The sequence below is a fragment of the Tachypleus tridentatus genome, chromosome 8, assembly GCF_004210375.1.
Source record: "Tachypleus tridentatus isolate NWPU-2018 chromosome 8, ASM421037v1, whole genome shotgun sequence".
Taxonomy (NCBI): domain Eukaryota; kingdom Metazoa; phylum Arthropoda; class Merostomata; order Xiphosura; family Limulidae; genus Tachypleus; species Tachypleus tridentatus.
Genome location: NC_134832.1, coordinates 22,968,330 through 22,994,116, shown reverse-complemented (window position 1 = coordinate 22,994,116; position 25,787 = coordinate 22,968,330). Strand labels below are relative to the sequence as shown.

General features: G+C 31.7%; 1 protein-coding gene across 6 annotated transcripts; it reads left to right on the top strand.

The window, feature by feature from the left end:
* The first annotated feature begins 509 nt into the window (after positions 1-509).
* On the top strand, positions 510-23,868 carry LOC143258671 (uncharacterized). Of its 6 annotated transcripts, none has more exons than XM_076518042.1 (4): positions 510-570; positions 2,906-3,018; positions 7,195-7,319; positions 23,230-23,868. In XM_076518042.1, the coding sequence occupies exons 2-4, from the start codon at positions 2,960-2,962 to the stop codon at positions 23,343-23,345; spliced, it is 300 nt and encodes a 99-aa protein (XP_076374157.1). In that variant the 5' UTR covers positions 510-570; positions 2,906-2,959; the 3' UTR covers positions 23,346-23,868. The 6 variants fall into 6 exon arrangements, with proteins under 6 accessions (XP_076374157.1, XP_076374160.1, XP_076374159.1 ...); XM_076518045.1 differs by having other exon boundaries at positions 517-664; XM_076518044.1 differs by having other exon boundaries at positions 517-1,413.
* The last annotated feature ends 1,919 nt before the right edge of the window (positions 23,869-25,787 follow it).

Here is a 25,787-nt window from a genome sequence, read left to right as displayed (position 1 = left end):
TTGAACTCCAAAAAAGCAAAAGAAAAGATTATTATAAAATCTTAGGAGTGAGCAGAGATGCTATGAATGATGAAATAAAAAAAAACATATCATAAGAAAGCTCTTCTTTGTCTTCCTGGTAAGTTTTTCAGAATTTTTTGTCTCTGGATCTTATAATTTGTGTGCTTGAAGTGATGATTGAAAAAAATTGTTTAATTTAATTTGTGTTATTTTTTATGAAAACAACTTACAGTTAATTTGAAGTAGAAAGTTCTATCCTCTACATGAAACTTAAAAGTTGGACTTCAAGATAGCAATCAGTCTTAAGATTCTGTTCTTCACCTAGTTTAAAGACAATAAGATAAAAACTGAGTCATGAGACTTGCAGTGAAATTTATAAAGTCTAAAATAAATAAAATAACATATATAAAAAATCATTACAAAGTATAAATGCCCAAGCAGATGAGCTATTTTGCAATCATATGTATTTCATACAAGCATTTATCATTACATTTAAAATACCTTGCAATAGATTATCACACTAATGCTACAGAGGATGAACAAAGGGAACAAGAAAGAAAGTTTAAACAGGTTGGTGAAGCTTACAGTATTTTATCTGAATGAAGCAAATGCAACTGCTATGACAAAGGTTTTGATATTGTTGACCTCAGTGATTCTGGACCAAGTAAGAGAAAGTATTAATAAGTGCTTTTTTTCAACATCTTACTATAGACATGATCATATTTATATGTGGGTATATAAGCATCTATCATCCCAAGTTAGCTAACTAAATTACTGTAATTTTGGGTATGGTAACTGGACACTGCCTATTGATGAATTTGCAGTGTTGTAAAACAGTGTATAATCATGGCTGTCTGACTGAATATGACTGATAATGAAAGAAACAGTTAGAAACTATAGGAACTGGAAAATCATTCTTATGAAATTCACACACACTTAACAGTTTTAGTAAAAGAATCTTAATTGAACATTTATAGCTTGGATCTAGCTTTATTTTTGGCAAAATAAAATTTTGTGATAATATTTTCAAACCACTACAATTGCAGCATCTGAGCTCGAGAGTGCTTTTAGTGTATTGATGTCATCTCTGAATAATTTATATTGTTAAAATACTGTCACAGTGTTAAAAGTTTCAATAACTATATCAAAATGATTTTTATCTATTAAGCGTTAAACTAACAGCTCAAGAAAATATTATTTTTAATAATAATAAAATAATGGTCAAGTAAAGTAGTTCTCAGTAATTGTAGTGTATTTTGTAAATTAAACAACTGATATAAAAAATGTGTGATCTTAACAGTTAGCATGGATCCTAATGACATCTTTGAAAGTTTTTTTAAAAGCCGAACACCCCGATTTCACAATGGATTTTCCTCTTTCCCAAATGGTTTCCATTACCAATTTTGTTAAGAGGTAATATAATGTAACTTAAAATGTTTTTTGGTAATAACAGATTTGTTCTGAATTAATATAATAAGAAATTATTTTTTATTGCACTAGAGTTGCATTCTCAGTATTTTACAATGCCTAAGATTATTGTTAAACTTTTCATTCTAGAAAGTGTTTGTAAAGATTGGTAATCAATATTACAAGTTTCACTCATCTTCTGTTGTAGAATAGTTTTATATATAAAATCAGAATGTAGTCTCTTCACTTATCGTAAATGAATGAAAAATGCATATTGGAATAAAGATTGATTGGTAATTTGTTAACTACCCGTGTGTTTCTAGAAAATGAATGCTATTAGTAGCTGAAAAAAACCAGAGTAATTTTACAAGACATACAGTAAGTTGTTATCTGAATCTGTATATTTTGAAAGCTTTTGAAGCTTCTACATTGTTCATAGTATTGGGATCATATAACTGTGTGTTAGGTATTGTTGAAAAAGTAGTTATATTGAAGATATTCAGTAATGATAGATACATTCATTGTACTAGTAAACTGTCAGTTCAAGAACAAATCTAAAAAATGACATCATGTGTGTTATTAAATATTTTTTAACCCTTTAAGTATGCTCATTGCTCTGTAGCAAAGTTGTAATACAGTTTGAATTTCTTGCTAGAAGTGCAAATTAAGCCTACAAAGTGATTGGCAAAGCCTAACCTGCACAAATTATGACCTCAGTTGCAGATTCATATCCAATGTGGCATACGTTGCTCTTCAAACAATTGGTGATATTTGTAGTTGAAAATTGTTTAATTTTTATGAGAGAATAGACTCAAAATGGAATCAAGTCATTCCAGTGTTTTTGCACTTCAAGAGACAATTCAACTTGTTTATGCTGTTGATGATTCTTGTTCTGAACCTGAATTATCTGATAATTATTATAAGTGTTATATGGCTGCAAAAAAGTATGTGCATAAAGGGTTAAATCTTGGGAACTGCAGTAAGTTTATAGTTGTATAAATAATAAAAATTAACTGCAAAATAAAATTATTTTTCATTAACAGCTACGTTTCATGCATGACTTTTTTTTTTATTACCATAGTAAAAGAGGTTCAGTACATTTACGATATTTTTTATTTAAAACATTACTGAAACATGTTCAGTGTGTTCCTCTTGTTTTTATATACAGAACTTCTAATAGAGGTCCAGTGTGTTTATGAACTTTGTTTTTTATCTGAAGCTTTGGTATTTAACAATGAACTCTACTGTACAGTTTGTTTTTAGTCCCTCCTTACATTGAACTATTAAAGTTATAAAAATGTTATGTGGTGATATTTTCATGTTATATCTATATATATTTATATTAAAGTTTCTTGTATGTGGCTGGATACAACCTGACAACATATCTCCTGGTTTAAATGAAAAAAGATATGAATTGAAAAATATGAAACTTAAAAGTATGAGTTATATTAGAGAAAGTTTTAGGTAGTGTATTTTCAGGTTGAATATTTTGATATAGATAACGTTTTGGACTCTGTGCTGACCTAATAGAGAATGCAGCACAGAATATGAAATGCTATCTACAAAACTACAAAGAAGACAGGAGCAGTTCAGCATAATTTATATGGATATGTAGGTACTATTTTGTTGACCTTAGGTTAACGTCTTTTAAATAGAATTCATAGTAATTTAGTGAACTGATGTAATTACTTTCGTGGAAAATAACAAAAAATTTTATGTTTAAACTGTAAGATACATTGTAAAACAAAAAAAGAAGCTCTTGACTAGTTTCATCAAAGAAAAGGTTCTAATAATTCATAGTATTTATGAACAGAAAAAAAGTTAGGTATCTTTCAGAAATTTAGTTTTTATAATTATAACTAACCATGTTTTGTTACACTCAAATATTGTATGATTGTACTTTAAGCAGTTATTTTATAATGCTTAAAATCAATGACTGGAATTTGATATATTTTTTAGAATATAAATACTAGAATTAAAAAATAACCCTCAAGATACTAAAAACATTAATAAAGTATAAAAATATCTAACAAAAAAAGATATTTTTCAATTAAATCACTTCTTTTAATTAATTGTAATTTTATTTTGTTCATTAATATCATTGACTTAATTTAACTTAGCTAGTCAGTCCAAAAGTTAGTTTGCTGTTAATGCACCCTGGAAGAGAAAAACTGTGATAAATATGATGTTACTTGTATATCAAATATGTGTTGTACTAACAAATGTTAAGTGTGACTTTGTGCAAGTTTGAGATTGCTTTTAACAATTTTTTTCAGATTGTTAAGCACTGATGGCTTTTGTGTATTGTTGAAAATAAATGAACTGTACTTAGAGATCTCACTTTTTATATAATTGTAGCTGAAAAATGGTTTGATTCTTTTTAAATGTTGCTTGTAGTATTTGCACGTGTTGTTCACAGTTTTAATGGCTTGTTGATCTTACAGATAAATATCCTAAAATAAATAGCTTTGGTTGTTGTTTTCTAGTGCTCTATTTCAACACTATGATATAGAAATTCTTTTAATATTCTGGTGCAAGCAAAAAGGTAATTAGGAAAAATTCTGAAGAAAAGGTCTTAGAGTCAAAACTTTTAATTAAGAATGTTTTCTCTTCAATAGTTTGTGTACTTATAAGGGAAGCAGGTTGAATTAAAGAGTGAGTTTATCATGAAAGATAAAACCATATCTTCTTGATCAGTTTATGGTTTTGTTAGTTACAAAGAACTTTATGTATCAATTCCAGTTTATTAACAGAGGATTATGTGTTTTCTCTTTATTGGTTTATGGGCTTGCTTTTTTGAGAATATTAGGATTTAAAACCTAATTTAATGATGAAATAAAAGATTAAAAGTTTTCTTTATTTACAATGGTTTGTTTTCTAAAGAGAAAAGTTATAGTGAAGTATTGTGATTTATTTGTTATGAAGAACAGTATGGTTCAGAATTTAGTTTAATAATTAAAGTGAATATAACGTGCTTTTAATAATTAATAGTAGTACGTTTTGAAATCTACAGGGAATCAACAAAAAAGTGAACCCCTTGGAAATGTTGTTAATTTGTTATATCTTTTATTAGATAACAAATAAATATGTAAAACTACATGTTTTTAGAATACATTCAACAATATCTGTTCAAATGTGATCTCAAATTCTGATTTTAACACTGGCTTTTGTAAATATCTGAACTTTTCATGGTTTTGGTTAAGTGGTCTCATAGAAAGTGTCATAGAATTTGCTGTAGTTTCTTAAATATCCTTATTCCAAGTAACCCATAAAATGATCAAATAATTTTATATGCAATAATCAAACATAAAAATGAAACTCAAAATAATACAAATGAGTTTCACAAGTTAATATTCAGTCAGCATTCCATTGGATTTCAGTACTGCTTCACTTCAACATGGAATGCTTTCAATGCATTTCTGCAGATATTTCTGAGTGATTGACTGCTACCCCTCTTTGAGGTCATCAAAAAGTTCATCTTTTGTGTTTGGCTTGTGATCTTTCATTAACCAGTTAAACTTAACCCATAAATTTTCAGTTGGAATGACATCAAGTGATTGACCTAGCCATTCCATGACATCAGTTCTCTTATTTCTAAGATACCTTTTAACGATACCACAATTGCAGAAAAACTTGTTTAATCATTTTGTAGGCTAATTTGAATAAGAAGATCTAAAAAACTACAGCAGGGGCACAATATTTGTTATGAAAAATGTAACTAAACTTATGAAAAGCATTTTATTTATGAAAGCCAGTTTTAAAATTAGATTTGAAATCATATTTGAACAGGTCTCATAAAGATATAATTTACATATTTTTCTGTTATCCAATAAAAGATATAACAAATTAACAACATTTTCAAGGGGGGCCACTTTTTGTTCATCTCTTGTAATTATATAACAGATGGTCAGATTAGTTTCCTATTTGATAATTTATAGTTTTATCTGTTACAGGGAACAGCATGGTTTGAAGCTCAGCTTAATTACAAAAGATAGGATTATGTGTTTTCTGTTTAATGGTTTGTAGTTATACATGTTACAGAGAATAGCATGATTTGAAGTTCAGTGTAAAAGAAGCAGCACAATGCTTCTGTGTGTGTTTGGTGTAAGTGTTCTTGTAAACATATATTCTGTTGCTGAACTATTAACAAGACAATATTAGATGTGAAGTGAATAGTTTTCACTTAGCACTTCCACCGGTGTTGAAGAATGTGATAGTGAAATTGTGAAAGTAGTTGTTCTTAAGAAAATTTGGAAATCTTGAGCCATGTTTTACATTTCTGTATAATCATTTTAAAAAGCTTATATAAATTATGTGATACACTAAGCACTTAAAACTACTTTGAGTGCATCTTTTTTTTATCACTATTTTTGTAGAATTGAATAAGTTATTAAAGACTTATGTAAAGCTTTCAGGAAATGAGATTTTAGCATAAAGTTAAAATGAAAATATATTTAATGAATTATTTGTTTTATTATGGTCACAGTAAGAATAACGATGGTAAACTACATAGAACTATAAGACTGTATTAAAATCGTTTTTCTTCTCTCTTCTCTCATACTGAATGTTGGGATTTATTGAAACATTGAATGAACCTGATTCTGAACATTGTAGATTAATATTTGTGAAAAATGTTCAGGTGCGTAAAGTATAAAGTTGTGGAAACTATATTTGTGCAGTATATTGATTACATAAACCCAGAGTAAACTATTTAAGTCGATGAAATTGTATCACTTGTGTGTTATCTTATACTTAGTGATTGTTTAACATTGTACTTAACATATAGTCTTGTGCTTTGGTTATAATAAAGTGTTTTAAAGAACCAAATTATGTATTTTTTTTATTGCTACACAAATCAGTATTTCCTAGTTTTAAGGTTATATCTTAATTTTTTAAAGTTGATCCAATGGTTAGTGTGCCAAGCTGTGGATCCTGGGTTTCATGGTTCATGAAATCTTATTTTGGGCCCAAGGTTATGTTATAAGAGTGACAGTCAAATACCAATAATAAAATATAATATCTCACAAGTTATTGGTGTCAACTAATTACATTCCACTGTTTGAAAATTAGGAATGGTTAGCACTGATAACCCTTGATCAAGTAGCTGTTCGCAAAATTCAACACACAAAATATTTGAGTTATTAATGCTTAAGTCTCATAATTTTTATAAATCTGAAGTAAAATCCTTAGTATATTGTGTAAATTATTTTGTTTCAAAAATATGTTGTGATCATTCTTCCAGTATAATTAATATTCAATATCGTTGTGTACAGATTAACTCAGTATACAAAGCAGTAGGCTATTTCTTATAGTTTCTGTTAATAAGAGTATTTTTGCACAAGTTATTAACACTTGCTTGTATATAAAATATGCATTTAATTATTCACTGTCTTAAAACCATAGTTATACTGAAATTTGTAAAAATCATGACTGTTACTTTGATTGGAATTTTGTTGTAACAAAACTGTATGAAGTATGTTGGTTATACTGAAATCAAACTGTATGATTCTGTTTTAGAAATGAATAATACAGACTTTTTAAAAATACAAGATTTCATATAATTAGTTAAAAATTAATAGAAACCTTCAAACAATTGGAAATGCATCTTCATATTATTATAAAGTTTTCTGAAAACCCTAGTATACAAACACCATTGAGATTTCTAATCTGAACATGGTACACTTCAATTAATCCCTTAGATACGGCAAAAATAATTTAATAATGTCCTCATGTGTATAGTAAATGCTGAAACATTAAAATTACTGAAAACATATTTTGTTCTTGTAGAATTCAAGAAGAGTATGCAGAGCAATGGGCTATGAAGACAAACATCATTTGTCCATCTTTGTCTTGCTGTGGTGAAGTTGTGAATATGATGCATTTATGGCTGTTGGTAACCCCAGCAGCAGTCGGTACTGCTCTTGATATCAATTTACTAGCATTTAGTATTACCTAACACTATTATGTATTCTATATGCATTTTCCACTTTAATGTTATTTACAATTTTACAGTTTGGTACAATTTCACATCACTATATGTAATTATAATTTACTGTGTACAATTTCTACTTCATTATATTTCAGTACTTATTCATGGTGTGGTATTTCCCAAAGGAAATATATAAAATCCTAGCTGACATTCCTTGCACACTGAAGATACATTTTTCATCTGTCATTCTTACAGTGATTACTGTTACATATCAGGAAGTGATGATTAGTCCTTTCTTTGGCAAGGAGTCTATCAGGTAGATTCATACTGCATTGTTCCTGGCCCAAAACAGCTGGTGTTCTGTATTTCTCAAGAATTTGAAATATTGCATTGTAACTACATTTTCTTTTTTTCACTTTTGACCAGCTATACATTATATGCATTGGAGGGTTTATGATATCATTTCAGTGTTTTTCTTTCATATACTGCATCACTTTTGTAAGCAAACTCATGTTCTGTGTATAGTTAATCACTGCATCTGGTTTCATTAGAGGTTCTTTAGTTTCATAGCCTGCTCTGCTATTGTCTTACATTTCACCTCTGTGAAAGGTACTGAACTTAGAGATTTGTCATAGACATTTTTATGGATATCATGGGGATTTTGTGGATACTTATCTTACCGACAATTTATTGGTAAAGTTCATTTTGCTAATTGATTGATGAGCAAGAAAAGAACCTACAGATATCTTCACTATTTAAATATGCACTCCCAAAAGGTGAACTGGAGAAAGTTCCAAATGTGGTTACTTTTTAAGAAATGGTATAATCATGAGAGAATAGAGGCTGTAGTTTATCAAATAGTTGTTTCAAAAGCATATCATTCTGACACATTGATAGTTGTCCATGAACTTCCCATAAGAAGTTATTTAGGAGTCAACAAGACATGTGACAAAATTTAGTCATTTCTTTTGGCCAAAAATTAGGCAAAATGTTTTCCAGTGTTGTAAAACTTGTCATACCTGTCAGTTGGTCAGAAAACCTGAGAGAAATTTCTTATTGCTCTTTTGAAACCTATCCCAGCTTTTGAAATTTAGTCATTTCTTTTGGCCAAAAATTAGGCAAAATGTTTTCCAGTGTTGTAAAACTTGTCATACCTGTCAGTTGGTCAGAAAACCTGACAGAAAGTTCCTATTGCTCTTTTGAAACCTATCCCAGCTTTTGAAGAACACTTCAGTCATGTGATTATTGACTGTGTTGGGCTTTTACCAAAATCTCGATCAGGGAACAATTATTTGTTGACCATCATGCACACATCAACTTGATTCCCTGAAGCTATCCTTTAAGAAACATTTCTGTGGCTTTAATTAATTTTTTTACTGTTTTTGGCTTGCTTAAATAAATTCAGTCTGATGACAGATCAAATTTTATGTCTGGGTTGTTTCAACAGGTTGTTTACCAGCTCAGTGCTAAGCAGATTGCATTTAGTGCTTACCATTCTGAATAACAAGGTGCTCTTAAGAGAATCCATTCTATCTTGAAATATATGATTCAGACTTACTGTCTCAATAATGAGAAGGATTAGGATGAAGGAGTTAAATTATTATTATTTGCTGCTCGTGAGTCAGTTCAGGAGTCACTAGGTTTTAGCTGGTTTGAATTGGTACATGGCCCTTTGAATTTGCTGAAGGAAAAGTGGTTGGATGATGACCTGAAAGGAATGCATTTACTGGATTATGTTTCCAAGTTTCAGTCCAAACTGCTAGGTGCTTGTCAATTGACTTCACGTTTTATCAAGCCAGTGAAGCTAGAATGACTGCAAGGCTGAAGAGCGTAAGTTCTGTTCTGGTGACATAGGCTTATCTAGGTATTATGGTCTCTCTGAGGTTGTTTGGAGAGTCGATGAGACAGAGTGTGTTGTAAAAATGCCTGATCATCAAAAAGCTACCCAGCTGTGTGATATCAATATGTTAAATCCTCATGACATCCAAGATGTATTTTAAAATAATTTAACTGTGAAATGTTCTGGTGATATTGATGATAATTTCTTTGAATCAGACACCAGAAAATTTGAAAATATTGGAGTTGAATGTAACATTAAACTGGGTAATCCTGACATTCTGGCCAATCTTCATGCAACACTTGATCACTTGTTTCATGAATAGAAAAAGGAACTTGCTAGTTTATTGATTAAATATAAATGTATATTTCCAGACATTACTAATCAAACTAACGTTGCTGTTCATGATAATGATATAGGTGATGCTTCTCCTGTGAAACATCGTCCCTATCGTGTAAATCCAGTCAAGGATCATAAAATCCATAAAGAAATATATGTTGGAACCTAGTAAAAGTGATTATTCTTCACACTGTGTACTGGTTCTTGAATCTGATGGTTTGATTAGATCCTTTATAGACTTTTGCAAATTGAATTTTTAGACAAAGACAGATTCTTATCTCATTCCGTGAATGGAGGATTGTATTGACAAAATTGAAAAAGCCAGATATAGCACAAAATGTGACCTGCTGAAGGGATACAGGGCTGTTACTCTAACTGACAGAGCAAAAGAAATCTCTACTTTTGTTACTCCCATGGATTATACCAGTATAATGTAATGCAGTTTGGGAGAAAAATTATAATAATAAAAAATAATAAAGTATATTATTAAATTACTTATATACATTTATAATTTTACAGAACAAAAATAAATCTGTCGAACATATTAGTTTAAGCTCACCAATACCCATACAGTTATTAGTCCTCAAGGGAGAATCATGTTGCAATATGATTTAAAGAGACTAAATACAAATAAAAGGTAAAAACGATATCGTAATATAACCCTTAGAATTTTTAATAGTTATTTTATTATTTTATAAATATATTTAATTTACGTCCTTATTGAAGACAGTGAAGCGGAATTGGAATTCTGAATTTTGACATAAACGACTCGTTTTGTGCACGTGGGCTAAACAGACATGTTAGAAACTTCTATAGCTGTCTTTATGTTGAACGATGGACCAGAGATGAAGTAAATACGTACTAACGCAACCTCTTTGTCTGTCTCTTTGATTGTTACTTTTACGACGTCCTCATAAATGAATATGAGTCGCCTGCTCAGTGCACGACGTCTCAAACCCAGTCTTTCGATTCGTATCCAAATACACTAATAATGGTGTAATGGTTGGTCCGGTAAACTACTGACATATCTACTTAAACTTTTAAATGACATGACATAAGGAGACAAAAGTTTATTTAAAACGTTAATCGCTATGAAAGATAATTTATAGTTAGTGATGCACGAAATTCAACAGAGAAACAAAAATTATGGCTATTTATATTGTTATAATAGAATAATCTCTATTTGAATGCAATAACAACCTTGCGGTTTTTCTCATAAGAAAGCCTAAATAGACGAAATTTTGTGAAACAGTAATAAAGCAGGCTGCTAGCTTCAAAAACAGTTCGTATGAGCAGTAATTTCAAAATGAATTGTCAAACTTTTGTCTTCGTAAGTTTTTGTTTACTTCCGAATAGAACTACGCTGTCTTACTCCCTCATAAGAATTAATATAATATGCATTATAAACGCCATTGTTGAATAATTATGGATGTTGTCAGAAGAAATGACGTTTCTTAATGCGAACTTTAAATAAGTCTGTAAATATGTAAGTTATTTTATAAATGTTAGTTTTCGCAATGGCGGCGCCAAGGGGGGCTTAAGCCCCAAAAAATGAGCCAAGCCCCTCAGCCCCCCCCCCCAAATTGTTACCTACATATATTCATAAAATATGGAAAACACAATCGGCGTTGTTGCTTAACAATTAACATCAAAGAGACATAGATCTGTAGAACTCAACGTTTCTGCTATGTAAACTATGTATTTATTTGTAGCTTTACTCTTAATGGTACTTTAAATGTTCAATATAAGCTAATCTTGATTTTCTCTATTATTATGTATTACCTTGGGTGGAATTTAGGTGAGCTTCCTCTTTTACATATACGCATATTTTCATAAACAGATTATTTCTAATTTGTAATAATGAATTATTAATTAGAGTATGAGTTTCCAATGAAAACTGCATTGAAAACGCAGTTCAAAATAGCACACCTTTCTGAAATGTACCTTGGTATTTACATTATTATAATTTACCATCTATACTTGATATTGATGGCATTTTGGGAGTACAGAATACATTGGTGTTGTAATAACTGATGGAAAATGTTCAACTTTAAGAACACAACTATACAAATATCAAAACCCGTTGTGATACTGAAAACCTACGACGTGAAAACTGTGGAGTCTTTGATCATAGCAGCTGATAGAAAAGTTTAAGGTTGTGACGGAATCAAGGAAAACCAATCTCACCCTTCAGAAGATCAGTGACGTTAAAAAACAAAAATATCACAGCTTAACTCGCCATTTGTGGTTGAGGTCTATTTTACCTGAATTATTTCAAACGTCACACTAGTTCAAGGACGTCTATTCGCTGGAAGAATGTCACGTATTTCACCAACGGTTGGTGGACGACAAACTCACAATGATGCATTGTGTAGATGGACGCGACCTTCCACAATACTCGGCTTCAAAATCAAGTGCCAAGAAAGATGAGGTAATTTACACAATTTGTGGACAAAAAATAAAAATTTCATCTGTCCCTCAGAGTGCCATGATAGCGGACATGGACGAAAACGTACAAGTAACTGCAAGGTAAGACCTTAGTTCTTAGTGTGATTATGTATATAAATAGATATATCATACCACTCGATTAGAAAATTCGTCTACGTTGAAGAAAGTGATACCGGCAATAGTTTTACAACTGATACGTTTGTTCTCAATTTGTAGTCGAAAAAGTGTTGCAAGTTTCAAACATTACTGATTGATAGCTGAATGTCCATTTAACATGTACGTGTGTTTGTCAAATATACTGGTTTGTATATATATAATATATATGCGTGCGTATGTATTACATTATAATTAAAACAAAAAGAAAAACAAATTCACAATTTTACTAACTAGTTTAAAGATATAATGAACATGCTTGCACTTCAAACTAATATTTTTAAAAGTGTATACATATTTATTTTTTATTCAAGTACGACTAAATGTTTTGGTAACTGTTGTTGATCTTCGAACTTTTTGACTAAACATTTATTAAATTCTCAATTTAATTTTTAAACATCACCCACAAAAACATTTAAGGTTTACGATATATTTATTGTAGAAGAGGTTATTATTCCCTTAAACTTCCGTCTGTTTAAATAATAGTTATTATTGGAGGGGTAGATATGCCAATATTCCTCATTTCAAGTTTGTTAAAATATTTAGTCAATAAATATATTTTATGAAAATAAAATCGCAAATAATGTTATCAGTATCATTCTTCTTTTTTGAGTGGAGAATTAAAGTAGTATATATTCCATGTACACACACACGTCTTATTTTTTTCTCTCTCTCTCTCTATATATATATATGTGAAAGTTTAATCACTTGAGTATTGCAGAACGAAGTGGGTAGGACATAACTTGTATATCGAAGGATCCGGGTTTCGACACACGATATCGTTGAAGACACTTTGGGCACATTATAGAAGTGACAGCCAGTTTGCCTATTCGATTCAAAAAGCCAGACAAATCTTAGTAGTCCTGACTTCTTTCTGGGTTGTAGTTCTAAATTAGTGTTACATATTATAATTTAGTTTGGACGGGTCTCCAATTTATTATGTTCCGTAGGTTACGTATTACTATTTCAAATAACCGAAATTTGAAGTTAGAAGTTAATTAAATGTTAATATACATCATATTTATGATATTTTCCAACAAGATTGATACACATAATTTTATTTTTTAACTCAAATATATTTCAGTATGCTAACAACTTATAATAACGGTTATTACTGATAATTATTACAAATGATGTTTATATACAACAGTTTTACAATCTTACAGGTAACACTGATTTTTATATCCGGTCTAGAACTGAATATTTTATCGACGATTTAGGTCCACGACAATCAAATTAATTCTGAGTTGATACTGTCACACCTCGCTTAAGCTAGTTAGCTTGATTAACCTCACACCGCTGAAGTTTTACCGAAAGAGATATTTAATGTCCTCGTAGAAATACTAACGTCCGAAGTTAATTCACTGAAGTTGAACGGTTTGTAATGTTCGAAATCGATAACGTTCTTGGTCAAATTCTGCAGCTTTCCGATCGATAGATGTTAATCATAATTACAGCTTTCGAGACCTGGAGCACACTGACTGTAGCTGACCAATAATAATCTTCTTCTGTTACTGTTTCATGTCTTTTATACGAATCACGCGAGTTTCTCGAAATTTCAACAATGATCGATCGAGCACGCCAGCGTTTTCGTAAAACAAGTAGTGTTAATCCTTACTCTCAAGAATCTTCTGCAAATTTGGAGAACAGGCGGGATTTGTGCAATACAAAGTCAAAAACGTACGTAATATACAAAAAGAAAACTATACTCAATCAGGAGTATGTATTAAAATAAACGTATAATGGTAAATCTATGACTTTACTGTTTAGCCCATGTGTGCATAAAGTGTCGTTGAGATTGAAAAATCCAGTTCTGTAGAAGAAACAGATTTGCTATCGTCCGTTATATAGATATGTTTAACGTTGAACGAGAGCACAGAAAGAAGTCTAATTTTAAGTAATAGAAAGAGGAACTATATACGCTAAATTAAAATATCTTATTTAAACTATAATTGAATTCAAATTAGAAAATTGTGCTTCAGATAAAACTATTTAGTTTTAACGTAATTGTTAATGTGAATGTGTAATATGTTTATAACATAACTATACCAGACTTTGAGTTAGAATTTAACATTGTATGAAGGAACCAAAAATATGCGAAGGTGAAAAAATAGATAAGTTAAACTATTGGAGGTAAATCATCGTAGTTTTATTTTTCCTTTCCTGCGACGGTTCAAGCAAACTTCCTTTCTTAAGAGTGAAACGAGCCTATCAATTCATTTTGTATTAGTAAAAGGTAGTTAGTTCTTTTACTATCGTTCTTGTTTGAACTGGCAGATCTGTTGCTATGTTTCCCGAAACATGTAGCTAAAGTGTACCACCTGTTTGATAAACGCCAGTCTTGACCAGGGTTGGGCAACTCCATGGCCACTGGCCACATGTGGCCAGTGGATAGCACAATTGTGGCCAGATCAACTTTAGGAATCAACTTTTTCCATCATTTATCTTTCAACGCAAATTTGGTGATCAGCAACTACACTACTTTGCGTCATCGCTAATGTCGCGCGCTTCATCACTGTCACAGACTCCGCCTGTTTTGTAACGTCAGTCTAGTTTAGATCTTTGTTATCGAGTGTGCGTTGTTTTACAAGCGCTTGCAAACATATTTTTATTGTGCAACTTTCAAGTGTTTAAATATGTTTTGTTTTTAATCCCATAATATGGATAAGTGGATAATTCGAAAACGAAAGACAATTTAATTGATTCTGGCATTGCTGTCGTTAAGAGAATGGCCCGTGACTGTAAAAATGTGAAGCGAGAATTTAATGAAAGTTGGGAGTTCAAACGTGCAGTGATTGAAGCAAACAATAAGCTAGTGTGTCTTTTGTGTAACAAAGTTTTTAAGAATAATAAAGTATACAACGTTAAGCAACACTTTAACAATTTTCACAAATAATTTAATGTAAAATTTCCAGTTGACAGCAAAAATCGTATTAATGAAATTAGCTGTCTGAAAGCACAACTTTATGAACAAAAGGTAGGCCTAAAATATTTTTATCATCGATAGAACTAGTTACGTTAGCAAGCTATAAAGCAGCCTAGATTCTAGCTCAAAAAAGAAATCATTTCCTGATGCTTAACTAGTAAAAGAAATATTGTTTGTGGTCATTGGAACTCTGTTAAAGAATTATGATTCAAAAATAAAGATGATATTTTTCAAAAGGGGTAATAATTTGCAATTAAGTCGAAGAACAATTTTCCGCAGAATGCCAGAGTTTGCGAAAAACATTGAAAATCAGTTGCTTGAACAACTAAAAGACTATTTTTCTTTAGCACTAGATGAGTCAACAGATGTTAGTGACACTATGCAGTTGATATTTTGGGTTCGATATGTAATTTCAGATCTTCAAGTGAGGGAAGAAATGTTTGGTCTTTATGGATTACGAGATCGAACATGTGGAAAAACGTCTTTTAAAAATTTTTTGAAATGTCAAAAAAATTTTATCTGGATTTAAAAAAAACTGGTTTCTGTTACAATAGACTGAACTTCCGCCATGACTGGGGCAAAATTACGATTTGTTTCTCTTTAGAAGCAGCATTTAATCGAAAATAATGTGAAGTCCACGCTGCCATCTTTCTATTGGATTTTGTATCAGGAAAGTTTATGTGCTCAGATTTCTAAAAGGGATGAATTGAAAAATTTGATGGACATTGTTGTAAAAATTGTGAATTATATTAGAAGTAGAAGTTCTCTTATCCATCGACAGTTTGTTGAGTCTTTGAAGAAAAGCAGTGACTGTACTTTTGATGATCTTACTAATTCTTCAGATTGTTAAGAAGAGGAAAAGTCTTGGAACGATTTACTTCCTTATTTCCTCAAATAAAAGAGTATCTTGTTGAAAAAGGTAGGATTGAAAATATCCTCGAAACTGAAACTTTGTCATGGCAGTGTGATTTGCACTTTCCGTGCGACATGATGGCTCACTTGAATAATTTGAATACGAAAGTTCAGGTAGGAGGTAAAATAATAAGCGAGCAATCACAGTCTATTCATGAATTTCAATTAAAGCTAAACCTCCTTGTGGAACAATTACGAAGGAATGATTTGACACATTTTGCAAAGTTTAGTAGTTTTCTAGAAAATAATGACTATGATTTCTCTGATGCTAAAGATGATCTCTATGTAAAGTGGATCAAAAGTCTATCTAAAAATTTTGAATCACGTTTCTCCGAATTTAAAAGTTTGAAATTGATATTTGAATTTTTGCATGATCCATTTCAATTTGACTTAGGAAATTTCAGTAAGGAAATTACATCCTTTTTTGTCTTGTGATAAGTGTGGATTTGAAGACGAGATGCTTACCCTGCAAAGTGTAGAACACATAAAAGGTAAATAAAAATATTCTATCAGAGAGATGTGGCTCATTAGTTTGATAAATGAGAATCTTCCAAATTTAAATATAGCAATTTTAAAATTATTTTCCATGTTCAGGTCCACAGGGGTGTGTGAGTCAACATTTTCTACGCTAGATTTTCTCAAGTCTTGATACAGATCTCGGCTTACTGACATGAATTTAGAGGCAGGGCTGGGATGCTCATTAAGCCAAATTTCACGAAACTTGTTGACGAAAACTCCCATCAGTTTTCACATTGAAGGTTAGTTGAAATGCAATTATTTTGATTAAACTAACATCTTTCAATTTTTTTATTTTGAATAGTGTGGCCAACGTTGTTTTCATTAGCCACAGTTGTGGCGATTATGAAAAATAAGTTGCCCAACCCTGGTGAAGACAGTATTCGCACCGGACTACGAGTTTTAGCGGCCACTTGACTCGAAAAACGTGTGTAGTTTTCTCGTTGTTGCAAACCAAATTTACATATCTGCATCAAACTCAAGAGATTTCGTTTCTCAGAAGGGTCTTTTCTTGTTGTAAATATCCGTCTTGATCCCTTGAAGTAATAAAACCGGTTTGTATGTCATGTAAATGTCTCTAAGTTAAGTTTTGTTTCATTTCATTCAGCGTGCTCGTTCTAACGTCTTTATTTTTTTATTGCATTTTTTCGAGATATATTTGTCTAAAATGTAATAAATAGGAATATTTAAAGTAAAATGTGTCCTTTGTAAAAAAAATGAGTAGTTAAAGTTATGCCAGGTAAAAAAATCAACTCAAAGCAATAGCTCAAGTTGATATTTTTCATATGTTAAATTTTACTTATTAATTAGCCAACTGAAACTTGTACACGATTCGAACTGTTCAATATCTCACTGACATATTTGTATATAATCAACAAAAGCGGATTCTGTATCAGCAGTACTATTCTGATGCTTAGTAATAACAATAATCGACATCGTTGGCGATTCACGAATTAACATTTTGCCTCTTGTAATAATAATAACTGCATAGATATGTCAAAATTATGAGATCTTTCAATGAACATGTCGTCATTGATTTGCTACTTTCAAGGTTATTTTACAGTGACGCTTGGTTCATGCTTGACCTACTTAGGGCAAAGTCAATCAATGCAACGACTGTTTTGCCTTTGTAGTTTCCAAACTGGTTAAACTTGTGTTTATAGTCGTGATGGAATCTGACAAGCACTTGCTGAATATAGAATTGAAGCATGTGTTTTTCAAATAATTCAGTGTAAAATAATTTCATTGACACACAACTAATCTTTTATTGTAAATTAACATCTTTCATTTTATCCCATACATATGAGATTATGAATTTGTGTTATGATAAGCATATACACGAATTTAGAGGTTTGATTTGGTTTCTTTTGAATTTCGCGCAAAGCTACTCGAGGGCTATCTGCACTAGCCGTCTCTAATTTAGCAGTGTAAGACTAGAGGGAAGGCAGCTAATCATCACCACCCACCACCAACTCTTAGGCTACTCTTTTACCAACGAATAGTTGGATTGACCGTAATATTATAACGCCCCCACGGCTGAAAGGGTGAGCATGTTTAGTGTGACGGAAGTTCAAACCCGCGACCCTCAGATTATGAGTCGAGCGCGCTAACCATTTGGCCATGCCGGGCCACAGAATGTATTGAAAGTATTAATAAGTGTGACAATACTGTGATCCCACAAAAATGGTCCTCTATTTATGCTAAACATAATTAATATGTGGTAGAGAATCTACAGTAAACTTGTGTTCATAACTGGTTCAAGATATTTTTTTATGAATGACAGTTAGTGGTTTTACTAAACTTGTTTTAAGTTGTGAGTTCCGCCAGATATATTTTATGAGTATTTAGGTAACATAACTCGTAAACACTTTAATCAGAAGGCGATTATAATACAACTATAATATATTAACTTATTTTTACAATAAACCATCGAGATTTGTTTTTAGTACTCGTTAACACGCTGTCAATCCTCAAAAACGTCGTTGAAACCCAATTAAAAATAAAATTGTATATATAGAAAGAGAGGGAATGTCGATACAAATTCCGTACGGAATAAAAATAATGGTTTATGTTGGAACCCCGTAGTGGACGTATCACAGATTATGTATTGTATACCTTTTCATTTACTAATAATTTTATAACATAGTAAAAAAGAGAACTTCTGCTGTGGAGGTTAAAACTTATTTGTATTCATTAATATGGTATCTTCCTTTTGTTAATCATTAAAATTCTACAGTATCAACGATTATTGAAAAGATTGGTTTGTTTTTGTTTTGAATTTCGCGCAAAGCTACTCAAGGACTATCGGCGCTGGCCGTCCCTAATTTAGCAGAGTAAGACTAGAGTGAAGGCACCTAGTCATCACCACCCACCGTTAACTCTTGGGCTACTCTTTTATCAACGAATAGTGGGATTGACCGTCATATTATAACGCCCCCACAGCTGAAAGGGCGAGCATGTTTGGTGCGATGGGGATTCGAACCCGCGACCCTCGGATTATGAGTTGAACTCCTTAACCCACAAGAAAAATCACATTATGGTGAAATAAAATATAGGATACGAACTCGGTTAGCTGACAATAAAAATGCAATCAAATCATTAAAATTGTATTTTAAGTCATACAAAACGCTATACAGTTGGAAAACGATTGGCTGATTTCGAACGACACCATTAAACTTATAAATAGTGTAAAACTTTAAACATACGCGAAATGGAAGAGGCACGATAGGAAGCATCAAACATGTAGTGAGTCACATCCATGAGTATCGGTGCCCACAAGTTAAAGATCAAACTATTTGTTTAACAATAGCGATTTTTTCCCTTAACTTTTGGACAACAATCGTGAAATCACTTTTATTATCTCAATAATAAACAATCTTTATAATATGAGCAAATTTGGTATGAGCAATCGTATCGTACATAGAGCATTTAGAGATGTGTGGTTAACTTGACTGAAACAAGAAGAAAGATGAACAGGTTGGTGTTTTGGTCACATATTTTAACAAATGGCCATTGCATGCCTCAATTTAAGATCTATAGTTATTGAATTTCCGTATATAGCTGCTATAAGTACATTTTGCAATCACGAGATACTTCCTTACTGTCACATCAATTGACATCCTTTCTCTGTCAACGCTTTTTCTTTTCTGTTTTTAAAATTCAAAGTGTTTACTTTTCAGAATAGATGGAAAAATTGTAAGTAGATTATATACAGTGGAGTTTTTTTCTGGTATCACAATAGATAGGAATATTGTCTTTATTAAATATGATTATGTATTTATTTCAAAATAACCATAGCAGCACGCAGGAATTACGCGAAAGATTAACCCTATCTACATACATATACATATATATGAAGCTAACTGCGCTGGAAGCGAAAAAAAGAGGAATGAGTGAGTATATTTTCAAACATTGTACTCAATGTTATATTAAAACATACCAAATTTGTTTATTTGAATTAACTACAACGGATACTTATCAAGGTCATGTTTACACAGTATTTGAATATATATATATATGCCACTTTGACTAAGTCGTCTTATTGTACAACAACTGCTACAATTTATAGTTGTGTTCTATGTTTTTATGTAAAGCGTATAACGACATAATCAAAGAAATGAAGGAAAATGCATATCTTACAGAATAACAGAATTTTCTATAAAATTTAACAACAATGATAACATTTTATATAAGATCATGTAGGCACTTCTTATTTTACCTTCTCCTGAATCTTCTCTGCTTTAATTTTTATTTGTACATTAATTCGAGACGTTTAATATTTGGCAATTATAAAAGACAATCTTACCTTTCCAATGAAGCCCGTTGTTTATTTATTAAGTTCATTGTTATTTATTACTTCATCAAATGAACCAGAACTATCCACAAGTCATGCATTAATGCAGTCTGTTTAAGTTGAACGATCGATAACATAATTCGGAGAATCTGGACAAAACAAACGATTCAAGTAGCCAACTTAATTGGCAGCTATTCGCACAATCATTTTAAATTCTGGTTGTGGTCAAAATGGAAATGTAACCATATTATCCCTAATATGATGATCTGACTGAATGACAATACAGCCTTAACTGCATATTTGGAATTTTTTGTTGACATTAACATCAGTGTTATAAGTCCACAAACTCTCCGCTGAGCCACCGAGGGCGGTAAAAAAAAGCAAGACTGACAAAATCTCATGACATTATCGAACATAAACATTAAAAATTCACTTCATCTTTATAGTACCTGTGCTATAAAAAACACATAAAAATAACCGTGCATATATTTACTAAAAATGTTAAAGTACAACGTAAATATTACACTGGTGTTTGAGCTATCCAAATTATCAAAACAACAGAATGTTTTATTTTATAATCTAGTGAAAACTATTTTATTTATAATTCTAGTGTTCTTATTATTGATACTTTTACAAGTAAGCCTAAACATTTATAACAAGTAATAAAAAACATTTTGTAAATGTAAAATGATGTAAAGATGGCAGTGTGAAAAAGAATGCAAACAAGAATATTACTACAGTATTCATTATTACCTCACTAAAAGTTTTATATACATTTTAAAAACTAACGATGTAGAATGCACGATTACAAAAAAAAATAAAGAAACGTTACGAGGTCAGTCGATCTTTTCGACCTCGTAACAAATCTGTAATAATCAACATATGTTTTGACTCTACTTGGTTTTCCTTGTACGTAAGTCTTAAGTTCTTAATCACACGGCTATTAAACCTTCCCTGACATCACCATGTAACTTCCAATTGCAGTGTTATAAAGTCAAGTATATATTTTACAGCGTAATATTAAATTTTAATATTGAAAGTAAAGTAGAAGTGAGGATGATCTCTGTATAGTTGTACCATCCCTTTATTCTTGTTTGCATTCTTTCTGACACTGTTATACTTGCATCACTTTACATTTACAAAACGTTTTTATTACCTGTTTTGTAATTTATTTAACCCCTGACCGAAAGCTAGTGTATTTTATAAAATTTCGTATTATGTGTATTATTTTTTTTTTTACTCTCTCACTTCATTTATAATATACTAGTTGGCTCCCTAAAGACACCGACTGTACAGTATACAAAGCACTGAGTATTCTATACTCTACAATCATCTAACGTTTATCTCTTGTTCGCTTTTTTAAAAGAGCACTGTATTTGTGTAAAAAAAAAGCTAATTGAAAAGGGGTACTGATATCACGTGTACATCATAATTACGTTTTGCTTTTAATTACTACTAGTTATTACGACTAAGGATGACATCGTGTACTTCCCAGAAACACATAGGGTGGACGTAGGTTTAAACTGACTTTAGCGATAAATTATTTGTAGAGTTTCTTTCTATATATTCTATGTAGTTTTAGGAAATAGTATTATATAGGCATGATAAACAAGCTTAACAGCAACCACCAAATGAAACATAGAAGTGCATTCAAATTAAACAGCACTTTCAAAGAATTGTTAAATTCCAGCTCATTTCAGTTTGTACAAAACTCTGCCACCTCTTCATTTTTTATATACTTTACACCCAAAGGGAGAAGCAATATAGAAACCTTGTGGTATTCTCAAGTTCTCTGATTTATCTTTTCGGTACTAACTGGACATATGAGAAGGAGGACCAAGATATGCATTAATGAGTTAAAGCTAAATATTTGACTTGACCGAGTTCAAGAAAAGAAAGTAAACTCAGCACAAACCAAAGTGAAAAGTAATCTTCATTTTCTTACAACACGAGACAAGAACGATTGTATGAAGACCAATCGACGGGTCTAACTAGAAATAATTCTGGATGAAAACTGAAATAGCATAACAGTATACAGACAAAGAATAACGTTATCCCCCTCAAATGATAGGTACTACTCAAGATATATGTGAAAGAAAGGAAGACTAGCCTTCAGACATTTATAAACTTAGACACATCAGTGTGACTAGAGAAAGCGGCTACTAGGCCTAGGTTTGTAAGTGTTTTAAGAGCAAGTGTATTTGGAAACTTTTGAAAAATTCGTTAAGCTAAAGTACGATTTTCTTATGGCAAAGCCACGTCCAACCCCTGATTTAAGTGTCGTAAATACGAAATCTTACCGCTGTCCCAGCGGAGAACAGGTAAATTAAACAACTTGTGTGTGTAATCTAAGAAAGAAAGAAAAAACGTTTCTTTTTAAAGCTCTTATGAATTGTAGCTCGTAAATCTAGCTAGACCCGAGCCGTTCACAGTCAAACAAGTTCATGGCTGCTGATATCTTGTTAACGAGTACATAACAATGCAACACGCTGCCTAAAATTTTCCAAAAAAAGATTTCCAAACATGATTAAGTAAAGATGTACTTTTATTCTACTCATGAAAAGGTAAGAACTGGAAGTGTCCAGCTGTCACACTATCTCATAGTGATGACATACTTTGTCAAAGTTGTGCAACATCCACAAAAGCTAAAGTTAAAGCTACTAAATGAAAAAACCAATTCATGCGTGACTACATAATCCGTATATATACTGTCGAGCATTAATCTTTTCCAGAAATTTTGTTTTCGAAAACTAATGTATGTCTTTAAAGCATTGATATCTCACGAAAGAAACGTGTAAATATAAATACTAGTAATCTGCAATTAATGTCATCAAACTATCGTATTCAATGGTTATTTATATTAATTCACCCTTTATTTCTAGTTGAACTTTTAATGTTTTTAGCCATACTTGTCATTAATTATGTTTATATTCTAACATGTTTCATTTGAATACTTTTATTATTTTCAGTGTCGGTCCACATATACTGTATCCTCAAACACCATCACTGGAGAGGAAACGGAGACAAATCCAGATGTGTTCAGAGTCGTGTTCTTTCATACTTCTTGCTGGATTCGCCATTTTAATCGTCTTAATTCCATGCTTGTGTATTCCGTCATACGTAATTCAAAACTCAAAACAAACTTCTTTTCAGGTGTCTATGATTTATGTAGCTATAATTTCTTTTGGGTTGTTCTTCACTGGTTGCATAATAGGCAACTTTTATTGGCGGTATGAAGAGGAAACCAACAGATGGCGTCCATTCCTACACTTTGGTAAAGGTCCAAAACATTACTGGGGCTGGTTCATTTTCAATCAAACCACTAAACACAAGGAGGCTCAAATTGTCTAATAAATATCATGTTGTTTTTTTTTTTCTTTTTCTGGATATAAAAGTTTTTTTTGTTTTTTTTTACTTTCATCTAAAAATATTTGAGATTAAAAATGCTCAATCAATTACACTGAATATATTGTAGTCTCATCGCAGTGCTTTACAAATTGTCTTTACATTCTTTAGTTAGACGGTGTGTTGTACAGAAAATAATGTCCAACTAACGTAGTTATTGTAAACTGGTGAAGGTTGTATGAATAATAAACAGTTGAGAAAGGTGTATTTGTTTTTATTTGTTTGTTTTTGAATTTCGCGCAAAGTTACTCGGGGACTATCTATGAGGATTACCGTCCTTAATTTAGCAGTGTAAGAAAAGAGGGAAGACAGCTAGTCATCACCACCCATCGCCAATTCTTGGACTATTTTACCAACGAATAGTGGGCTTGACCGTAACATTAAAACGCCACCACGGCTGAAAGGGCGAGCATGTTTGATGTGACGGTGATTCGAACCCTTAACCCACTTGGCTATGCCGGGGCCCAGCACGTGAGAGAAAAGTGAAACAATAAAAACGTGAGTTCGACATGACGTGTTTCTCCTGCTGAAATGTTTTAAATATAAATGCTTTTATTTCCAAGTTTTAAGAAATATGCGTGTTCGGACGTATAAGACAAAGCACTGGCGCACTTATTTTTTGATGCCCCTTGAATAGGGTACAAGCAAATTTGAAGTTATTTATATTTAATAGATTTTAAGTTAATTACAGAATATGAGATAATTATTTGAAGTAAATCAGGATATGATGAATCTAACATTTAAGGATAATATATTAAACGATTACACTGCACAAGAAAGTTTTTGCTTCTTGAACACTGTTGGGTGTTCCTTATAGATTTTTGGCTGCTGATCACGAAAATCACATCCAAATTTGCCCATCATGTACAGTTTTATCGAAATCTTCAGTTTCACCAGGACATTGCTACAATGGAAAAACGATATCAGGACAACTGGAATCTGTCAATGCTTGCTGACTGCTGTTGGACACTGCAACGTGATGCACTGGACATTGAATACAAACGAAAATCAGGAGGAAAACACTTTTAATTATCTTGAACCTAATAGCGTATGTGAAACATAAATGCAATTAAATATGTTATTGCCGGTAAACAGTTAACTGTCTATTTCTCAGAGTTCCTACGTGATGAAGCAAAACCAAAACTTTGTTTGTGCATACCCACTAGGTACCTGTCACAATCACCAAAAATATTTCAGGAAGCAAAATTTTTCAAAAAAATTTTGTGCAGTGTTATGATAAAAACTATTTGCTTGTATAACGAGGTTAGAATAAATGAGGTACATAAGAAACAATGTAATTATTGTGCAACATTACAGAAGCATGCCATTTTCATAATATATTTGCCTAAACAATGTCCTTTCTATCGTGAGCAAAGAGAGAACATTTAAACGTTCATTTAATATCGAATCATAAAACTCATTTTTTACTTTAACCATTTTAGAAAAAGCTCTCTACACTTCAAGCTGTGTCGAGTAGACTCAAGTATATTCTTAATGTCATATCAACATTAGAAAAGCCATATTCATGTTTGTTTACATTTTATTGCTCTGATGTATTGTTGGGCGGATGGTGTTTCACTATCAAGAAATTTCGCAAACTGTACCATTTCATCGGTAAAAGAATTATCTAGATCTGGATATATGTCTCCCAATATTTTGGATGCAGCAAAAATTTCAGTTTCATTTAAATTTTTGCAATCAGATAGAAAACTAAACTTCATTTCTCTTGGCCGGTGGTTAAGGCGCTCGTCTCGTAATCCGAGGGTCGCGGATTCAAATTCCCGTCATACCAAAAATGCTCACCCTTTCAGCCATGATGACGTTATAACGTTACAGTCAATCCCACTATTCGTTGGTAAAAGTAGCCCAAGAGTTGGCTGTTGGTGGTGATTAGTAGTTGCCTTCCCTCTAATCTTACACTGCTAAATTAGGGACGGCTAGCGTAGATAGTCCTTCTGTAGCTTTGCATGAAATTCAAACCAAATCAGTCCAGGTTGGTATAAATTCTGTCACAGTTTCCATACAAAATTTTGTAACTGATCTGTCTGACCATCTTCTTCCACTGAGGTTCTTAAGAGTAACTACCTCCTACTACCAGCTCTTAAGCCATTACTGATGAATT